Here is a 21055-nt window from a genome sequence, read left to right on the forward strand (position 1 = left end):
AAATAGTCAAAGAAAAAGCAAGGCAATAAACCCAATTAGGTGAACACTCCCGTGATCACTGTTTCTTTTTGGGGTTTTTTTGGTGTTTTGTTTTGTTTTGGTTTGTTTTGTTTTTTTGGTTTTTCGAGGTTTCTCTATATAGCCCTGGCTATCCTGGAACTCACTCTGTAGACCAGGCTGGCCTCGAACTCAAAAATCCGCCTGCCTCTGCCTCCCAAGTGCTGAGATTAAAGGCGTGCGCCACTACCGCCCGGCTGTGATCACTGTTTCTAAGGGCTTATCAGGATGACCAAAGTATCTGAGCCAACTTTCCTGTCCTAGCCCAAGGTCATTTTCATGTCTGAAGCCCACTTCCTTGTATTGCTTGTTCCTTGAATATTTGCATCTATCCTATTGCTAGACCCTCAACCTAGAACTGACCTTAATACATGCATGTAATCAAAATGGTATAAAAGCAGGAAGGAGGAGGGGGGGACGGGATGGGGGTTCTAGGGAGGGGAAATGGGGAAAGGGGATGACATTTGTATTGTGAATAAATAAAATATACAATAAAAATTTTTTTTTAAAAATCTGGATTGTGTGTCATCTATACAGGCTTATTAGGATTGTAAAATCCAGCAACATCTTATCATAGTTATCATTTCTAAGTCATGTCCTTTATCTTTCTGATTTAACACACACAGACACACACACACACACACACACACGTGCACACACACATGCACGAACATACATCTTACACAGGCAGAAGTTCTGATTAGGGCAAGAAAGAAGGGAATAATCACAGTAACACAAATAATTAAAAACCTAACATAGAGTATCATCAGGCTAATGGATCAACTGTTCAAGTTTGTTGAACCTGACAACGGTAAGAAAATGATAATGACTCTCTCAAGTTTAATCGCAGAGGACCGATCAACAACTGAAGTCACAGCTGCAGATGTAAGCATGCATGTCTTCAGGCTGCCAACGGGATCCTGGACATTAACAGGTGGCACCCACTCACTGCTTACCATGTGCCACCAAGTCATCAGAAATGTGGAACATACAACAATGCACCTCAGGCCTACGACTCTGAGCAAAGTCCTAGTGTCCCTCACACTGCAGAGAGGACATCAGCCAAGGAGAAGCTCACGAGTCTGACAAGTCTATGTGTTTGTGAAGAGCTCAGCCAGGCTTTGAAGCCAGTTTGCCAGATTTCATAGCTGTGTGGTTAACATGTCTGTACTTCAACTCCACCAAAAATAACCCTAATTACCACAATAGAATCTCCAGACATCCTCGTTTAACAGCCAAGGCTGAGTTAAAGCAGGCAGTTAGCAATTACTTCCTCAAAGCTCCTAAGCAAAGGCTAGTTTAGATTTAATGCCCCTGACTGATAAGTTTATTCCTGAAGGGGGAATCCCCTCAGTTAAGCTACCTTCCTCATTATACAAACAATCCCACTTCTTTAGCTAGGTGACCAAGATAGGCCTTAGCTTCTGCCTCCTCCTCTCTAACAGAGGTAATACTGATAGCAAACACACATTGGAAAAGACTTAGGAACTGGAATGCAAGAGTCCAGTAGTATGTTTTTGATGCCGTGTAATTATTCAGTGGTGAAAGCAGCAGCCACACTCAAGTCCCACTGTGGGTCTCTACACAGGAACATCAGAGACGAAATGAGGCCAGGCTGCCAGGTGGGCGAAGCAGCATGGAGACTGCCAGGAGATGCCCATGAAACACCCTTCCTTACGCCAGCCAGGATTGTGGGAAGACAGTTCCAAATTCTCTGATGTCATTTTGGAAGGAAACACTGTTAGAGGTGAAGAGACGCTCCCAGTTCCACTCCTGCTGGTGACTCACTTCTGGAGACCTTCCCCCAGCACCGAGCAGGCCTTGCCTGCAGCTCCAATTCCCTGTGCCTCACTGGAGGATGCCAGCAGCACCAGCAGCTTCACCTGCCTTCCACAAAGCCGAGCTCACTTCACTTTAGCCAGAGGGAACCAGGCAGCTACAGAAACACAAGACTCCTGGAGGGGCAACTGAGGGACTAAAGGAATCTGTAGGGACCCCGAGGGTTCTGGTAACTCTGTAACCGGTTCTGTCAAGTCAAAGGCTTTTTCCCATTGTAGTTGGGCTGCCTGGAACACTGAGCAGTATATGACCCTGAACCTTCCCCTTATATCCATATCTAACACCAAGGGAGCAGGCTCTCGGTGCTTGCTGACAAATGAAGAAAAATGAGCATTTAGGAAGATTCCCTGGGCGTGGATATATGTGTGTATGTATATGCATGCATATGTATATGTATACATATATATATGTATACATATATATCCAAAAATTCATATATAAATGTGTCTATTGATATATAAACTATATATGAGTATGTACATAAAAACAAGCTCGTGTGTGTGTGTGTGTGTGTGTGTGTGTGTGTGTGTGTGTGTATGAGCTCATGGTGCATTTCTTGACTTCTTTCTATCACAATAAACTTCCAAATATTAAAATACTAATGCATGCAGTATGTTCTGCGGTGGCCAAGGAGGCAAGCGTGAAAAGGCCATGTCCATCAACTGAAACAAATCCACGCAGTGACAATGAGTGCTTGAGCGTTACTTGTGACTCAGGCCCTGTCTTAATCAACTTTCTCTTGCTGCACACACTTCCATGTGGTAGGCGCCATGATTATCTCTACATGACAGACGTGGCACAGACAGAGCTAAGGATAGAGATGGAATTCAACTCCTGCTGGTGGTCAGAGTAAATGGACATCAGACGGACAAGAAAACAAGCAAAGAAGAAAGGGAGACAGCTTTCTGAACACCTCCTCTGCACTGGACACTGAGCTAAGCATCGTGTGTGCATGTTATCTCTCCACCCTCCCCTGTGTGTGTGTGTGTGTGTGGTGTGTATGTGTGTATGTAAATATGCATGCATGCATGTATGTACGTACACGTGTGTGTGTATGTGTTGTGTATGTTTGTAGTATGTATGTGTGTATGTACATATGCATGCATGCATTCATGTATGTGTGTGTGTGTGTGTGTGTGTGTGTGTGTGTGTATGTTTTATCACTTGACAGTAGAGCCTGGCACACTAGAGGCCCTCTCCTTGCAGGCTGTTTTTGAAGATGAAGTAAGGTATGTGTCACATGCTGAATATGGTGCCCAACACAATGGAGACACAACTGTCACTGGCTACTTGGTATGGAACAAGCAGTTTTTAGAAAACACTGAATTAATTTAGGATCTCCAAGGACTCCAGAAGCAACTTCCCTCAGGCAGCAGAGTTTTAATTCTCAAAGGCTTTAAGTAACAAAGCAGGCTGCACTTTTATTATGAAAACACGCAGTTAAAACACTTGGCCAGTTTGTCAGATTTCTATAATTTATGAAGTCTGTGTGGGCTTCTAGCCATGCAAAGCTTTCTGAGTCCTTATTTGAAGCCTCATGATATATTCCAAGACTACACTAGGATAAGTTCTTCACATCTTGAGTTTAAGGCGTTTTGTTTGTTTTTCAGTTTCTTATTGGTGAACAGAAATTATACAAGGTAATAGATTTTACTGTGGTGTTTCCATGCATATGTCTATGAAGTAATTTAATTATTCCTTTTTCCTTTATCTTTTTCAGTCCCTTTATCTATTTTAGTCCCTTTTTTACTTTTAAGTCTCTTTCCCCAAAATTCTGCACATGAGAGAAAACAGACAAACTTGTCTGTGTGTAAATGGCTTATTTTATCAACACAAAGATCTCAAGTTCCATTCACTTTTCTGCATACAACCTCACTTTGTTCTTTGTAACTAAATAAAGATCACTGCCTGTGTAGACTATCTTCACTCTATTCAGTCATCTCCTTTGAGGGTACCTGGCTGACTCTGTAGCGTGGCTACTGTGGCTAGCACCACAGTAAACATGAGCATGCAGACTTCTCTATTCTTTTGGGTGATACATGCAGCAGTGGAATAGCTGGATCATATGGTCGTTCTTTGTTTAGTTTTTTGAAGAAACCTCTATACCGTTTCCACAGTGGCTGGTCTAACTGACATTATCAGCAACTGTGTTGTAAGGGTTCCTTCACCTGCCCCAATCCGTAACAGCATTTGCTGTTCCTTTCTTCTTGTCTGATCACAGCAAAGTTCTGAGTTGTACTTTTGGAGATTAATGATGCTCACCATGCTTTCATATACTGGACACCTGTGTTTCCTTTTATTATTATCAATGTATGCTACTTATGTGAAAGAGTAGGTTTTGCAGTATTTTTATACACGTGTATAAAGTATTTTGATAATTCTGAATCCTTCATTATCTATACTTACCTCACCCCTCAACTCCCAATGTTTCTTCCTATTCCTTAATAGTTCCTCTTTCTACAGTAGTGTCTTTTAAAAAAGAGATGTCCCACATACAGAAAACAAGTGATATTTTCAAAAGGCATCTGTTTATTTCATTCGTTGACTTTTTGATTGGATTATTGGATTATTAGATCTTTTGGTGCTTAGGAGGTTGAGTTCTTACCTTCCACAACCATAACTTATCCCTATCAAACCCTCCTAATATCTCCAGCCTTTAATTCTGGTTTCAGGTTGTTGTTTGTTTGTTTGTTTGTTTGTTATTATTGTTGGTTTTTGAAATAGGGTCTCACTATGTAGCTTTGCCAGTCCTAGAACTCAGTACATAGACCAGCCTGGCCTCAAACTCACAGAGATCCATCTGTCTTTCCCTTTTGAATGCTGGAATTAAAGGCATGTACCACCATGGCCTGGCCTCTTAGTATTCCTAGTGGCTGTGCTAAAAAACAACAGGTGCAAGTAATTTTAATAATACAATTTACTTAATCTGATAGATCCAAATTATCATTCTAATATATGATCAATAGTGATTAATGAGCAATTTTATGTTATTTTCCATATCAGCTCTTCATTTAGTACAAAACGTAAAGTATCTCAGGCCCGGCCACATCACCCATGCTTCAGAGGCACATGGGCTAATGGCTATGGTCCCACACGGAGACACATTATCCTCTCTGTCATTATCTTATGAGCAAAGTGTCCTTAGTGAATCTTCACTTTGTGCAATCAAAATTATGAGGGATACACAATGAATTATTACTTTGCCTCCCACTGCTCTGCAATTCTAAATACATCAGGAACATTTTATCATTTAACCTTCAACACTGACCTGATAAATTGGTCCCACAACATTTAAACAGGTAGCGATGTATGTCATGTTCCAATTTACGAACCATCAAGGACAAGAGTATAACTAAATCCACATGAAGGATAGCAGCCGGGTTCCAGGTTGCCTGGTGGCTGCTTGGTCTTATAATCCCATCCAAAAGACTTTTACTACAGTGATCTGCACATCTCTATTTAAAGGGCTGGTGCAAACCTCAGGTGCTCTTTAAACCAAGCTCAGCAGCAGGCAGAGCCAGTTGAGTTATAAAGTGAGGATGGAACAGTCTGTGTTCAACTTGCTCTCTGGGCATTCATTCCTTCTTCATCCAGCGCTTACCCCTCTGGAAACCTGGGTCTTCTAATGATCATGCATTTCCTACCCAGAGTTTGGTAACCAGCTTATAAGAGAGATCACATCCATGAACAAATACGTGATTTATTAAAAAACAAAATCACAAAACAAATAAAGCTGGGATGAGAAGAAAGAGAAGCTTTGCAGACCTTAGAAATGGCTCACGTGACAGTCTACCTTGGATAAAGTATTTGAAGAGAAGAGGGCAGTAGAAACGACACTGGGCAGCCTTGCCTTCCTCACGTGGATGTGAGCAGCAATTTGAAAAGTTTGGCCACTCTGTGAAGCGTGAACTGCAGCAGAAGCTCAAAGCCATTTTGGACAGTAGAGTACCGTTGTGTGTGTGGCTCTCAACGGTGCACTTTGTGGTAATTCCAGAGCACCAACCAAACCATAAGCACCTCGGATGCTGTGTGACAAGTCAGTTCTCATTTCCTTGGGGCTCTTTACCTCTCTTTGAAAATGGTTCCCAAAAGACTCATCAAAGAGAGAAATAACCTATCAACACTGCATTACAACACTAAGTTGGAGGTAATTACTGTACAGTAACAGCGCACTGACCCGGTGAGTGACAAAAGATATTAAATGAATAACAAGCCAGACACTCATCTTGTACTATCTGTGGTAATATTGGGATAGGAGGTCTTCTTGCAAATTAGTTCAAGTAGAGAAATATAAGCAGGATATAGCTGGTTATATTTAAACTGCAGCATTCAGTAACATATAGGGTCCAGCGCTTTGTTCAATACTGAATTCTGGGAGTTCTTCTGCAAGACCTTGGTAGAGCTAGAAAATGAATCTCTCATGACTAGTGAAGTTTTGCCCACCCTTATATTCCTGCTTTACTTAGCATTATACTATAAACTTATAAATATGTAAATGAAACTAACCAGATAGTAAATAGTGGGGTAAATAAGACTTCAATGAGTATTAGGGAGATAAAACAAACAAACAAACAAACAAGAACAAACCTCAGCAGATTCTTGAACTGTACTTCCCAGATTTGGCCTACACAAATGCACAGAGCTAGCAGGAACTAGGTAGACCTGGAATAGTCTGATTCCCCAAATTCTAGCTGCACCCTGCATGTGCATCCTTGCTACGAATACAATCCAGTCAGCATGCATTATTCCTCTTGATTTTGGGCCTCTGCCACCTGCTCAGGCTAGTGGGATGCGGTGCATGGTAACTATCCTTAGGAACCACCATATGTGCGGCTCACAGTCTTGCTCTTCTTAGGAAGGATACTTTGCCCTCAGTGGCTTATGGTGTATAGGACCAGGAGGGTGAGAGATGAGTTAAGTGGTATCCAGCTGACCCAGCAATAAAACAAGTACTGGCTGTTGCACAACACTGAGACTGAGAGTCTACCCAGCAACAGCTGAATAGCTAGCTAGAAATACTGTATACTAATATCACCAAATCTTGTCCTCACCCTAAGACTTTCTTCCTAAGGACTGTAATTTAATATGTATTTTTCCTATAATTTAACCTCAACTAGGATTCCTTCACTTATATTTTATGTTCCATTCAAAATGGACTCTTCATAACTCTTGAATATGTCTCGTGGTACTTCAAGCCTTTTCTCATCTAGCTCTCTCCTAAAGTCTTATCCAACAAATTTAGATTGTTCCAGGCCAGGTTCACATGCCACCTCTATAAAGAATCCATTGATACAGGCTCCCTGACTATTGGTTCTGTCTCTGTGAGCCGCTATGAGTCCTTAGGCCCTCTGCATATATATCACAGTTGTGTAGCTTGGTCTTCTTGTGGGATTCCTAACAGTGGGTACAGGGGCATGTGGTCAGGAAGGAAATATATATTTATGTATAATACATATACTATATATATGTATATATGTGTATACACATATATTTATGTAGAAGGGATAGATTTTACTTCCTAACTGCAGTATATGTGCGTGTGTGTGTGTGCATATATATATGTGTATATATATATATACATACACATATATATGTATGTCTGTATGAATAGATCCCTTCCTCATATATAGATACATATTCCCCATATGTTATACACACACACACACACACACACACACACACACACACATATACATGTGTGTGTGTGTGTATGAGAAAAAATAATTCATTCTGATTCTGACTCTGCCTTTAAAGTTACTTTATCTTCTGGTATTTGGTTTATTTTGTCTCACAACACTTCCTTATCCTCTCACAAAGGCGAGGATAGCAAGAGCTATGCAGTCTATGCCTCTGTAATCTCCATGACGTTTAGCCAAAGCCCTTAAACACTATAGTGCAATGGGAGCACGGGATGAAGAAGTGAAGCAGGGCCTGGGGTATGTGGATGCTGACACTGACTAGCTGGGCAGCTCAGAAGCAGCCAGCTTTTTGTGATTCAGCCTCTACATATGCAAATTGAGACAGCACATATTTCACGGGATTGCTGTGAAAAGTCAACATGAAAATGAATGCACATGCCTCCCGGTGTTGACATATGGCGGCAGCTCTATCCGAAGTAGCTCCACCATGAACGTGATCATGACAGACCACCACAGAGGCTGGTTTAAAAACATCTTTGATGGTGGATCATTTTCTCTCAGAAGTTAAGTATTAAAGGGTCACAATAATGATTCTAGCTCCAATGACCTGTTTTCCCACTAGATGAGGTTTCAATGAGCTAGTGTCTGGCTTTATTCTATCTTTTAAATCCTCCAGGTAATCACCACAACAAACTTGTTACAGGAATAAAACTTCTCATTCATTAGAATACCTGTTAATACAACGGTAGAAATCCCAGTTCAAGAACAATGATTACAGTGAATCAAAGGCCAGGGTTGGGGAGACGGCTCTGTCAGTTTAGAGCTTGCTTTATTAACTTGCTTTATTAAGACGAAGACCTGAGTCTTGGTCCCCAGAACTCATACAAAAAGGCCAGGCTTGGTGGCACATGCTTATAATCCCAGCATTGGAGAGATGGTGACAGGCTGGGTCCCTGGGACTTGTCCAGTCAGTGAGATGGAAGCTCAAAAAAACAAAAAACAAAAAACCACCCTGTGTGGACGATGCCTGAGGGTATATTTCTAAGATTAGCCTCTGGTCTTTACACACATGCACACACTTGCAGGCATGGCACACACACATAACTAGACACTGTACAATTGACAACATTGTATGAGAATGACTGGGGTTTGACTTTTACACATACATTCACAGGCACATGCACATGCATACACACACACAGCTAATCATACAAGTGACAGTGTTGTTTGAGAGTGACTGGGGGATGAGACATTTCTTGGTGGGTGAGACTCTTTATCCAATAAGAAAGGAAATGTTATATAACGAAGCTATTTTTTTTTAATTTATATTTTCAGGTAGTAGATTTTTCTGCTAAAGTCATTTAACAAAACCTGTTCCGTGTGCCGCATATTAACTAGAACTATGTACAAATATACACACTCCATCAGAGAAGAAATTGATCTTTCCAAGGACAAACCCATGGTCAAGAAACTCAAAATCCAGCAAATGTCCAGGCAGGCAACGCCCCAGAGTGACCTAGGCTTGGTGTGCATCTGTGCAGAAGGGTCTGTGGTTCAATGGAGACCATAGGCTGACTGAAGGGGCAAACACCATGCTACTCTGCTGATGTCCCAGAAATGAAGACCCAGACTGTGAGAGCTACTGAAAACATCTGAGTATTTACGTGAAGCTTCTTGATTTTTTAAAGCTGCCCTTTTTGGTTTTTAATTATTTGGGCTTAGAGAATAGGTGATTTGTGTGACCTTTGTAATTTGTGTGATGGTTGCACTAGGTACACTAAATTATCTTTCACTGAATTTCTAAACATGAATTCACTCTATTAACCCTAAAACACACACAAACTTTTTCATTCACAAACCTTCCTTCCCTCCACATTTGGCTACTGTTTTCCGTTGTCACCCCTGAGAACACGTGTCACTGCCTGACATCGACTCCCGCCTCTCCGTTTCTTTAGGTTGGTATGCATGTGGACTTGTGTATAAAACCTCTGTGACTGTCTCCAAGCCTCCCTAGGTACAAAGAATAGCGACTGAGAAAAGGAAGGGTCTGCATTGACTTGGCTCAAGTCTCACCATCCCTTTGACCCCTGTGTGGGTCAATGCAGAAGACACAGATCATTTTAGCCGCTTGCTGTTGCCAGAGGGAACGGCCTGATCCCACCAGGCCAGAAGGAAATCGTGTGAGCACTCACCGCCAAACACATCCCCGTTCTGGTAGCTCTTCCCTTTCTGTGCTTCCTCTTCATTTTGAACAGTAGCGACATGCTTGGCAGAGGCACAGCCCATAGCTCATTCGGTCAGCTTCAGCTGCGCTGAACTGCAAATCATCTCTACAGACACCGGGACATTGCTTTCTCTCTCTTCAAGCACAGAGGAAATCCACCTTGAGGCTGTGCTGGTAACTGTGTGTGCACCTGCAAGAAGAGAAAGCTGGGTGAGAAAGGAGGACTGCACACCTGGCACTGCTCCCTGGGGATGGGTGGCTGGCCGGCAATACACATCTTAATCCCTGGCTTCCACACGAAGTGCTGAAGAAGAGAAGCATGGGGGGGCAACCCCTCTTGATCCCTGCTCAGAAGGTGCCATAGGAAGGCATGCTACACGCTGGGAAGGAACCATTTTCAAAGAGAGGTAGCGAGCCCTCAAGGAATGAGAACTACTGACTGTCACACAGCATCCGAGGTGCTTATGGATTTGCTGGTGTTCTGGAATCACCAGTAAGCAAAGCACACTGGAGAGAGCCACCCTGTGCCTTCCTGCCACCCCTCACTGCAGGCCAACGCTCACAGGCTTTATCTGTTTCAGGAGATCTCCTTCTTTCTCAGACTGAACCCTGGACTTGGTTATGTTCTGGAGTTGGCCTGAGTCAAGAATTAGACCTACTGTGTTCACTCTACGCCCAGCTCACTCACTGTTTTAAGGACTGAGTCGAATATGTAGGATGATAGAGAAAAATAGAGCTCAGTCAACTGTCTAATTCCCAGCATGGCTCTGTAGGTCAACTTGTCTCTCATAATGGCATAAGGACTGCTTATGAATAAACCACTCAGAGCTACCCCTCATTCTGACTGAAGTGAGAGCACCTTCCCTGCTGCAGTGAAGGTAGATGTACAGATTCTCAGGGCTTGCTAGGCTCAGTGTGCTCAGAGACTTCTGCTTCTTTCGGCTGTGTTTATCATCTGTCTTATTCAGCTATTCCAGCCCTGTAAATGAGGTACTACAACCTAGAAGCTACTCCTATTGAAACACAGCTTTTATCCATCCCTCTGCCCACAACCCTTAGCTCCTCAAGGTCCTGGTAAACCCAAGAAAACACCGTCTTTACCCTCACCAGCACCCACGTTCCACCATCACTACCCCCATTCCTGCTAGGAAGAGTCGAGCCTGTCAAATCTCATAGATGGCACTACCAAAACATAGCTGCAAGCTTTATTTTTCAACGGGACGGCTGGACCCTGGGTTCTTCCTAGAACACTAAGGATATCTAGGGATAGAGAAATCTGATCATTTAAGCCATAAAGCCTCAGCAAAGAGCATCTTCTCAACAACCTAAGAAATGTAGTGAACGAGATTAAGTTCAAAGGTAATGATGCAAAGCCAATCCCTCAGAGTAATCTGAGGGATTATATACAGGCAGCTGCAGTGATACTATGACTGTAACATTAGCTGCCTATATAATCCCTCGGATTATTCTCTTTATCACTGATCATGAGAAGAACATATATAGAGCTTAGAGAAGTATGCAGACCATGAAGCTTTGTCTCCTAGAGAGTCAATGCTAACGCTTTCTTCACACGCCAGGGGACCTTACATTAACACATTTCATCTTTTTAAGGCTATATGAAATCTGGACTTACGCATGTACACACTAACCCACACACAAACAAGCTATTCTATTACTCAGCAGTAATGTCTTTCAAACAACTCTATTTCTCAGGAGCCTGGTAGGGGAGAGCTGCTGACAATAAACACACACACGCACACACACACACACACACACGGCTGTGACAGAATCTATGGCAATGTACAATTCAAAAGAGCAGACCACATTCTGACTGGGTGGCGGCAGCAACTAGACAGAGGAAGTGGTATTTCTTTGGGGTACTAAAGATCTGGTAGGAACTGACCAGTCTGAGCACAGCAACAGCAGCAGACGTGAGGAGCAGATGAAGTAAGGCCTGGGCTGGGAAGACAGAGCACGTTTGTGTACTTGCTCCAGAGGGGTCAGGGAGGAAGAGGCTAGCACAGCTAGCGCTTTGTGAAGAGCCTGGAGAAGGCGGGGCTTGCCATCTCCACCCAACTTAGTAAAGTCAGTATCACACTTCATAGGATAGAATGGTTATCCCCCTGCCTCCTTCATTTAGAACCACCACATGAGAATGGTCTCTACAGGTAGGAGACAGGAGGTGGGAAATCCTCCCCGCTGGCAGCAGCTAAAAGTTCCTGTGGTGCCTCCCCCAGCCAGTGCTGCTGTGGTTTCTGGATTCTGTCAGCACCTTCTCAGCTGGGCATCAGCTCCTTCCCCAGCTCAACAGCAGAGCAGGTCACAGGTGTGGATGGAAGTCCTTTCCTTTCTAAGTAGGAAGTCTACAAGCACCTCACACAGGCATGGGGGAGACAAACCACACAGACAGGACCCTCTCTCAGAGCCTCTAGCCACCTCTTCAGAATCAAAGCAAAAACAAAAAGAGAAATGAGCTAACACAATCACCAGGGTTCTGAGAAATAGGAGGTAACTCCCCACTCCCTCCCCTGTCACCTCGGGTGACTTTGTTTTTAATTCCCATTTCACAATTGTGTGGTTTCTTACAAAGACTTCTGAAGCCCTACTCTTGTCCAGGTGTGAATGTTCAAGACCCTCAACAGATGAAAACAGAGCAGTACCAACATGGCATACACCATGCTTTCCCTTATACACATATTTACAACAAAAATTACTTTACACATTAGACACTGTAAGCGAGTGACGGTGATTACTAGCAAGTAGAACCATTATACCGCACTGAAGCTCATGGGAACGCATTGTTCTCTATGGAATGAGTCAAGACTCAGGATCTTCATGGACCATGAAACTGTGGATGCTCAGACCCCAGGTGAGAAGAGACCTCTGTAACATGGGAAGCTGACAAGAGTTAACCTCCTGACCCCGAATAGCATTACAGCTAATTTAATGTGAAGCTGTGCTCACATTAAAAATGCACTAGGATGTAAAGAGTTAAAGTTATACCAAAACAAATGTGTTGCTTCAGGCTGAGAAAGATAAAACATGTGAGATGATTCTTAGAAGGAGGTCTCTGTTACTCAAGGATGGAGCGAGGGTCAGGTTAACAAGGACACTGAGCACAATTTGTATTCAATTCAAGTGAGTTCATAAGATGGCTCAGTTTAGTTATATACATATATGTTACACTATATATATATGTATAATATATTATACACACACACACACAGTATATATCACACAAAGAGGAGGTAAGGTAGAGAAAAGAGGTGAGGGAGAGGGGGAGAGAGACCTTGAACTCTTGGGCTCAAGTGATCTTCCTGTTTCAGCCTCTCACTAGCTGGAACTGAGGGCATGCGTCATCACATTTAGCTAATTACACTTTAATACTCTCTGTCACTCAATAGGAACTGGCTCTCAATCACCACTCCATGTGTAGTTTATTTCTGAAATACACTATAGCATATAGCTTATAGCATTATTTTGATTTTAAAAGTGACATTTTCAAGTTTAACAAGCTTATTGGAAATATATTTGGTAAGTTTACCCCTTTGGTGGTACTGGAGCCATCTGAGGGGCAGACCTCCAATTTGTAAAGTTAATCACGTGTGGATCACCGAGGAGAAGTTTTGAATGTCACAAGCACTTGTCCAATCATTCAGTCATTTAATTAGCAGATGTTAATTGAAAACTCCTTAGTAATAGACAGTGACTGGTCGGTACCAAGCACACAGTGGTAAGCAAGATGAAATATGATTTTCCTCTCTGCCCCCATAGAATATAAACGATCAGTGAAGGAGGTCATCAGACCTGCTTCACAGCAATGTGGTCCAAGCTTCTGCAGATTAAAAACACCACGACAGGGCGTTCACCCCACAGGCATCTGACTCAGCTTTGAGAAAGTGAGCCTAGAGAGGTGTTGGGGTTGAGACCAGACCACAACTAAGGAACCATCATTAAAACGCCTTTGAACTGCATTATATACTAACTTTTATACCAGTGTGTAATGTCAAGGTTTCATCTGTACTCACTCTCAGTCAACGCCCGAAGTCCTTCTGAGCGGACTTCAGAAATGTCTCCCTCAAGACTGCTCGGATCACCTGCTCAGGAGAACTCCCCTTTGGTTCGCACCCTCACATACACATCAGCTTCCTTTCAGCTTCCATCTTTCCTTCAGCTTTGCTTGGGCTCTTTCCCGGCCCCCACAAGCACTCAGAGGCAAGGCTCTGGTGCAAACAGGCATGCCAGACTCCACATTTTCACACATCTTTATTAACAGCAGGCTACTGCTTGAAGTTGCAGAGCACAGTGTGAGAACTGAACTGAAGCACCGCTTTGAAGTCTGATGGGCTCTTCGAAAACTGACTCACAGGTCCCTTTGTTTTCAAGCTATCTAGGAGACAGGACCATCAGGCATCTCAGAAAACACAGAGCCAAATTAATTGCTTATGGCTTTGTGTATAGCTCTCCTCGAATGATTGGAGGCCTATATCTATAATATCCTCAAAATGTGGGCACCACAATACCATGACCTAACCTAATTCAATGCCATTCTTATAGACCGTTTCCCCAATTTTTAAAAAATCCATCAAAAAATTTATGACTCTAATTCAGTTTTTTTTTTAATGAACAACTTTAAAATTGTGTGGCCCTGCGTGTGCATCCACCCCTTCCCTATAGCGTGTTTCAAAGTTCTCCAAGTATCTTAAGGAGAGTTGTTACTGCATACTAACTCACAGTGCACCATGGAAAATTCCACCTATATGCACACATAAATCTTATATGCTTGCCCATCACAAGGAAAAAATAAGAGAAGCAGGGTTTCACTTTTAAAAAATCACTTTCATAGAACTTAAAAGCAAAACAAGAAAAATTCTATTTCTGAGGAAAATCCAAGAGCTAAATGACCCCTTCGCTTAAACAAAAAGGCTCCAGTTAAAGATTTTTGATTACATAGTGTTATAGGTAACTTTACCTCCACCAGTTAACCAAAGACCTTTATATTTCAAATGGGAACACCAAAATATTTGAGACAATTCTCTTGTGAAGAAAAACACACCTGAAAAAAAAAGTAAATTTTAAAAAAATGACAAACCTCATAAAGAAACCCAAGCCCAGAAAGAACATGGACATGAAGGCCCACACGAGGCTTGCGGGACTGGAAAGAAATCAAATACTGACTGCAACGGGCACACAGAGAGCTATGAAGACAGCAGTTAAGACAAGGATATAGCTGCATTATTAATAGACCGCAGTGAAGTAGCCCCCTTTGTACTTCTGATTAAAAAGGGAAGCCAAGACAAGGCATCTTCTAAAAATGCCTTCCTTTTATTGAAGAAAGAGCCAGCATCTAAGCTCTGTAAAGAAAAAATATATATGTATACATAAATAACTAATCGGTCTGTTGGCCCATCTGCTGTGTTTCTCAATAATGAGTGTTAACGCACAGCCCACTAGGAGGGGAGAAGAAAGAAAAGTTAAAAGTGATTTCTAATCTTTCAGCATCCTTGGGCTACTGTTGACACCTCTTCATATTTCAGTGTGATTGCTAAAAATACATAGAGATGTCACAGTAGACATGGAGGTACCTGGAAAGCCAATCTTCCTGTCGGCATCACAGACCATCCTCATCCCTCTGCTCACGCGAATTTGCTATCGTGACAATCAACAATACACTAGTAACTCCAGAGGCACGTGGGTTTTGGCTTCTGTTTTCTTAATGGGAAAACTCACATCTCTGAAAATAACATTTGGACAGCGGTATCTCAGAAATACAGTAGTAGCAGGCCTTATGCAAGAGGACGCACTTCTGTGAGACTTCCCCATTGAGACAGAGAGAAGGTGGGAAGTGGAAAGAGCAGATGTGAGGCTTGACAACTCTGGTCTCTGCTCTCACAGGCTTGCCGTTGGACCAAGGCTGGGCTTCATAAAGCCCAGCTTGATTCTGTGGCCTGTCTGACCCCAGGCACAAGGGAAAGGGTAAAATGACCAGTCGTGAAAAAGACTCCTCTCACCTAGATTCAATTCACGTAAACACTGGTTGGTTGGTTTGTTTTTGTTTTGCTTTGTTTTGTTTTAAAACACTTTCTCCATTAGCAGATGCTTGTAAGTCTAAAGAGCCTGGACATTTCTCAGAAGTACTACAGGGTAGTATTAGACAGAAACATCAGTATTGTTTCTGGTAATGTGTGGCCCATGGGTGATGGCTTCAATATGTAAAAACTGAACAGCAGAGCAAAGTTCAACTCTATCTTCTCTTTCTCTATCCTGGATTTCATGAATAAATTCAATTCTCGTGATGCTTTTTATAGGGAATTGGTTAGAAAAAAGCTCCAGGAATGACTGTCCTTTAAGCTAAGGATAAGAAATTTGTGCTATCATACTGTGCCTCAAAACTCATACATATTGGCATATCAAAGTTTGTGAGTAGACATGGCTTCTGGGAAGGCAGGCAGTCAAACAGCTCATGGTTAAAAATCACACACTTCCAGCAGTGTGGACTCTCAAAGGAATTCAGTCTTGCAGAAGACCCAGGTGCAGTCCCAAGCACCCACACTGGGTAACTTACAACTGCCTATAACTCTGGATCCAGAGGGTCCAACTCATTTGACCTCTGCAAGACACCCTATGCACCCCCCATTCTCTCTTCTTTTCATTCATACATATAAATAAATAAAAATAAACTAAATTCTAAAAGAATTAAACCAAACAAGGATGAACCAGAAGCAAATGACTCTGTATAACTTGGAAACATAAAGGACTAGGAGGATTTTATTTGAGAACTTAATTTGGTATTGATATTTGAGAGAGGATATATTTAATATGGCCAGAATTAGTATTACTTTTAATAAAATAGGAACACTAAAAAGATCTTAGTCCTACAATTTCAAAGCAGTTTTCCTAAAAATATAAACACACACCCCTCTTCCCTCCCAAAATAACTTCCTTCTTCCTTCTAGTCCCTGGACCAAAATAAGCAAAATTCCCCACAAGAGGCTGGTGTTTCCTTTGGCCTAAGAGCTCTCCTTCTAGGATCTCAGGCCACATGATCCAGGCCATGTGTGGTGTCTGTAAGAACCACTGACTCACTGGCTCACACACACACACACACACACACACACACACACACAGACTGCTTCGTAGACTGCTCATTGAAGCATCTCTCTACTAGAAAGCCTTTGGCTACCTCAAATTCTGTCTTATGTAATCGTCAGACTTTCTCTAGAGCATGTTGTTTGTAATCTAAAAGGACCTTGAAAGCTTGGAGAATGTAAACAGGTAAAATGTCCTCATGAGGGTTAAAGGAGATGCTTCTCTCAGAGATACACCATCCTAGTGAGGTAGGAAAGTACACCCAGTATCTTTGGGAAAGGATGTAGACAAGTTCCTTACTTCACCACATCTTAGGTCTTGTCTATGTGCTGGAGTCGAGCCTGGGGAATGTAGACAGGAGCAGAGATGGCCTATGGCGAACACCAAAGACGGCACCTGGTGTGAAGAAACGAACCACTAATTACCTATTGCCATAGTCCACACTATTAATGGCACATTGACGAGCTTCAGAACTGAGGCAAAAGAAAGGAAAGAAGAATAGAAGAGGGGAGTTAAGTTGCGCAAGGTTATTGGTTTTAGTAACAAAAGGTTAGCAGGCCAATCCAAAGGAAGAATAAGGAGGAAGAACAGTTCTTTCTGCAAAAGGAGAAGCACGGGGTCCTGGTGTAGCACAGATAAAGCGCCTCAAGCAGTGTCTGGTGTTTCTGTTGTGCTGGGTAAGGGGCAGGCAGTCTCCCTGTAGCTCTACAGACATGGGCTGTGTGCACACACACTGTAGGTCAGGAAGCTGCACTTAGTCTCAGCTCCAATGAGCATGAAATTCAATTGTTATCAGCTTATGGACCTTTCCCTCCTCACCAGGGAGATTCCCAAGATTATAACCGGCCCTAACAATTCCCCTCCGTATTCTGTCCCTCATACAGGCAGGCCAACAGTTGATAGATAAGTGACCAATAGATGAAATATCTTGGGACTCTCTCCTCACAGAGATATGGCACATAGGAGAATGCTTCTGAGGAAGGGAGTTGCCTTCAGCCTCATGCCTAAATTTACCTTCATTACAGTGACATCTTTACTACAGAGCCAATAACTGAAGTTCAGAATGTTCATCCAGGACAACACAGAGAATTTTAAATGTTCCAGATATTCCCCCAAAACAGACAGGAGAGGAATAATGGCAGAATTTTCAAAGCTTTTGGGACTTGAATGGTGACCCTAATCTGTTCTGGGGAAATGTGCAATTTACTTAGTTTGACAGTATGTATGTATGTATGTATGTATGTATGTATGTATGTATTTATTTTTGACAACCTGCTTTCCACTTTTCACTAGGGTTCGGAGATTACTTCAAAGTAAGATAGCTCCCCAGTCCCACCCACCCCCACCCCATGTGAGCACACCTGCATGTATTTCTCCACTTTTAATCAGGATCAATACATTGGCCTCAGCACTTCTCAAGGACCTGTCTCATAGAATCTATCAGATCAACTCTCTAATCTATCAGATTGACTGACTGTTCTAGCTAGAACTGAAGTCTGGGATTAATTGGTTTTCCACAGCAAAGAACATTTTAAGAACAATGTCTTTAGAAGACAGAGAGATACATATCATTTCAGGTCTACTAAGTTGAACTGTATGTTTGTTTTTAAGCATCTCTACTTTCTCTCACATTGTTCTCAAGAAAAGCAGAAGGCTTTGGGAAACTTCACTGATTTTTCGGTGTTCAGCAAAAAAGCCATTCTGTGCAATCACTGTTGTAAGAAGCTTGGAGACTAGATCCAAGAGGACAAGACAGGGTCAGCATAGTGGTGGCCACGCCCTAGAGCAGGTCAGCTGGCCTGGCCACTGCCACATTTAACCTTAACTCTGGACAGAAGGGTCACTTCATTGCATCTACAGTTAGTCTTGGATTGTCACTGGGGTCTGAGTGGACAACCAGAAATGATGTTCCCCCTTAGCCTGGATGTTCTTATCTGGCCACTGAAATCCTACTAAAGTACACACAGGGTTAAAGGTCTCAAGCTATGATGACCTTGTAAATGTTACTACAAATTGCAACTGACTGAAATAATTATTCTGAATCAATCCAATGTTCCCTACTTGAAGTCCTACTGTTCGTGAACATGGTGTTCTAGCCTACTTGTCCACAGCATGCGCTCAGAGAAAGAGAGCGTGTGACAAGCTCGACAGGACTGCACAACGCGAGCTTGAAAGCCCACAGTGCAGCATCAAGACACACCAGCTACGGGCAGTTCTCACTGGAGGCGTGGAAACAGTGCTAAACACTTGGCTCAGCAGTTAACCTCAGAGAGATCTTGAAGTGAAATGAGGATCTGACTACATTCCAGTCCAGCTAGACCTTGTCCCAGATGTATCTGTGAAACCACCAATGGGTAGCTCACCTGCCGTGGCTATATGTGGCTAAAAATGCCAGGCACACAGGGCAGGCTGTTTATTATTAACGCTCTTATGAGGAATGTCAACATATTGCCCCCTGCATCCTGGCTATTGCCACCCCAAGAACAAGCTGCAAAAAATAAGACAATGTACAGGGCATCTCTGGACCTGGCCTTCAAACTTCAGTTTCCACTAAACTGCATTCCTTTGTTTATATTTTGCTTTGCCTGAGAGGGAAAACTGCATAGTCATGTCCAATGGATGTCAGTTTTAAAGGAAAATAAAAAAAGTTTCACAAATTCCTAAACATCTCATCGATTTTCCATGACAATGATAAAATTAAGGCCTTCCTCTAGCTTCAAATCTGCCAATACTCACTAATGCTTCCGGGATAAAGACTTTAAGCTACATGGATTTTTTGAAGACGCATCTTCAGGTTAACTAAGGTCAGGTTCCTGAAGCTACAAATGAGAACATTGAGTGCTGGGGAATTTAGATTACTACCTCTCGTCCAGACCTACTAAACCACCACTGCATCTTCCCACTGCTTCAGAAACTAGCCTCTCTCATAGGGGTCTCACCAAATACCCTTCTCCCTCAGAATTCTGCTCTCCACGAACCACTGCCCTAGCCTCTGCATTCCCAGGGAAGCCTGTATGTAACGCATCCTGTGACATAACTCAGTTCTCTCGCTCTTCTGAACCCTTAGAGCGTTAGTTACTTCTGTGGCACTTCTTAGACACATCAGTGTAGCAGACACTGAGGGCAGTAGTATTTTGAAGGTAGACTCCATCTCCATCTTTTCCCCAGGCTATGTTGGCAGCTCTGCCTGGGAGAGAACAGACTCAACAAATCTTCAAAATGCCAAGCTGCTAGTCCACCTTGCATAGAAAAGGGTTCTCCTGCCTCACCTTTGCCTGACTCCTAGGGTCTGTAAGTCAATCTTCCCAAAAGATGCTGGAACCACAGATGGTTACCTACCTCAGAGCCCCCATCACATTGCAAAGTAGCCTTCATTCCCAATCACCTGTCTCATCATTTCCAGAAATACGAAGTACAGACTATTTCTTGTTTCTTGCTGTGTAATCCAGGCTAGTCTCAAACTTGCCACCCCCTGCATCAGCTTCCTGGGTGCTGGGGTGGTCAACAGTCATAAGCCATCACTCCTGACACTAACTTCAGCTTCTAATAGAACTTAGAATATGTAAAAGAGGAAAGTAAGAGCTAGAGAGACGGCTCCGTGGCACAGAGCTTCTGGCAAAGGATCTGAGCTTGGAAGCTAACACCTAGGGGGTCTGATGACTCTGGCCTCTGAAGGTACCTGCACACACAGTATATACCTCATACATAAATACAAACATATACATAATTAAATGTATCTTTTTAAAAGAGCAATAAATGAACTCTCCAAGAGAAAGCTTAAATCCTTGCCTTGTGACTTAAGGTTTTCCATACACACATGCCACTCTTTCTAGCTTTTATAGGTACTTAGATGCATTAATTTAGCGCAGTGTCTAGCTATGAAATCCTGTGTTCTTAGTTGTCCCCCTAAAACAGAACTCCTCCTAAAATCTCTGCCTGCTGCCAAAATCTCCCCACCCTTCAAAGGCCAGAACACATCTTACCCACAGCTCTTCCCTTTCCTTAACGTTCTCAGCACAGGTCTGTGGGACCCCACTCAGCACGTGTCTGCAGGACCCCCACTCAGCACGGGTCTGCGGGACCCACTCAGCACGGGTCTTGAGGGATCTGCGGGACCTCACTTAGCACGGGTCTGCGGGACCCCACTCAGCACGGGTCCGCGGGACCCCACTCAGCACGGGTCTGCGGGACCCACTCAGCACGGGTC

General features: G+C 42.9%; 1 protein-coding gene across 2 annotated transcripts in view; it reads right to left on the bottom strand.

The window, feature by feature from the left end:
- The window catches only part of CUNH1orf21 (chromosome unknown C1orf21 homolog), a 202717-nt gene that overhangs the window by 110937 nt on the left and 70725 nt on the right, over nt 1–21055 (bottom strand). The window contains exons 2-3 of one of the 2 annotated variants that reach the window (XM_028775754.1): nt 17149–17244; nt 9728–9949 (exon numbers count right to left, since the gene is read on the bottom strand). In XM_028775754.1, the coding sequence (XP_028631587.1) occupies nt 9728–9821 (94 nt within the window). In that variant the 5' untranslated portion in view covers nt 9822–9949; nt 17149–17244. The remainder of the gene's footprint in view (nt 1–9727; nt 9950–17148; nt 17245–21055) is intronic. The other variant, XM_028775755.1, reaches the window with a different exon arrangement.

The sequence above is a fragment of the Grammomys surdaster genome, unplaced genomic scaffold (assembly GCF_004785775.1).
Source record: "Grammomys surdaster isolate TR1022 unplaced genomic scaffold, NIH_TR_1.0 259, whole genome shotgun sequence".
Classification (NCBI taxonomy): domain Eukaryota; kingdom Metazoa; phylum Chordata; class Mammalia; order Rodentia; family Muridae; genus Grammomys; species Grammomys surdaster.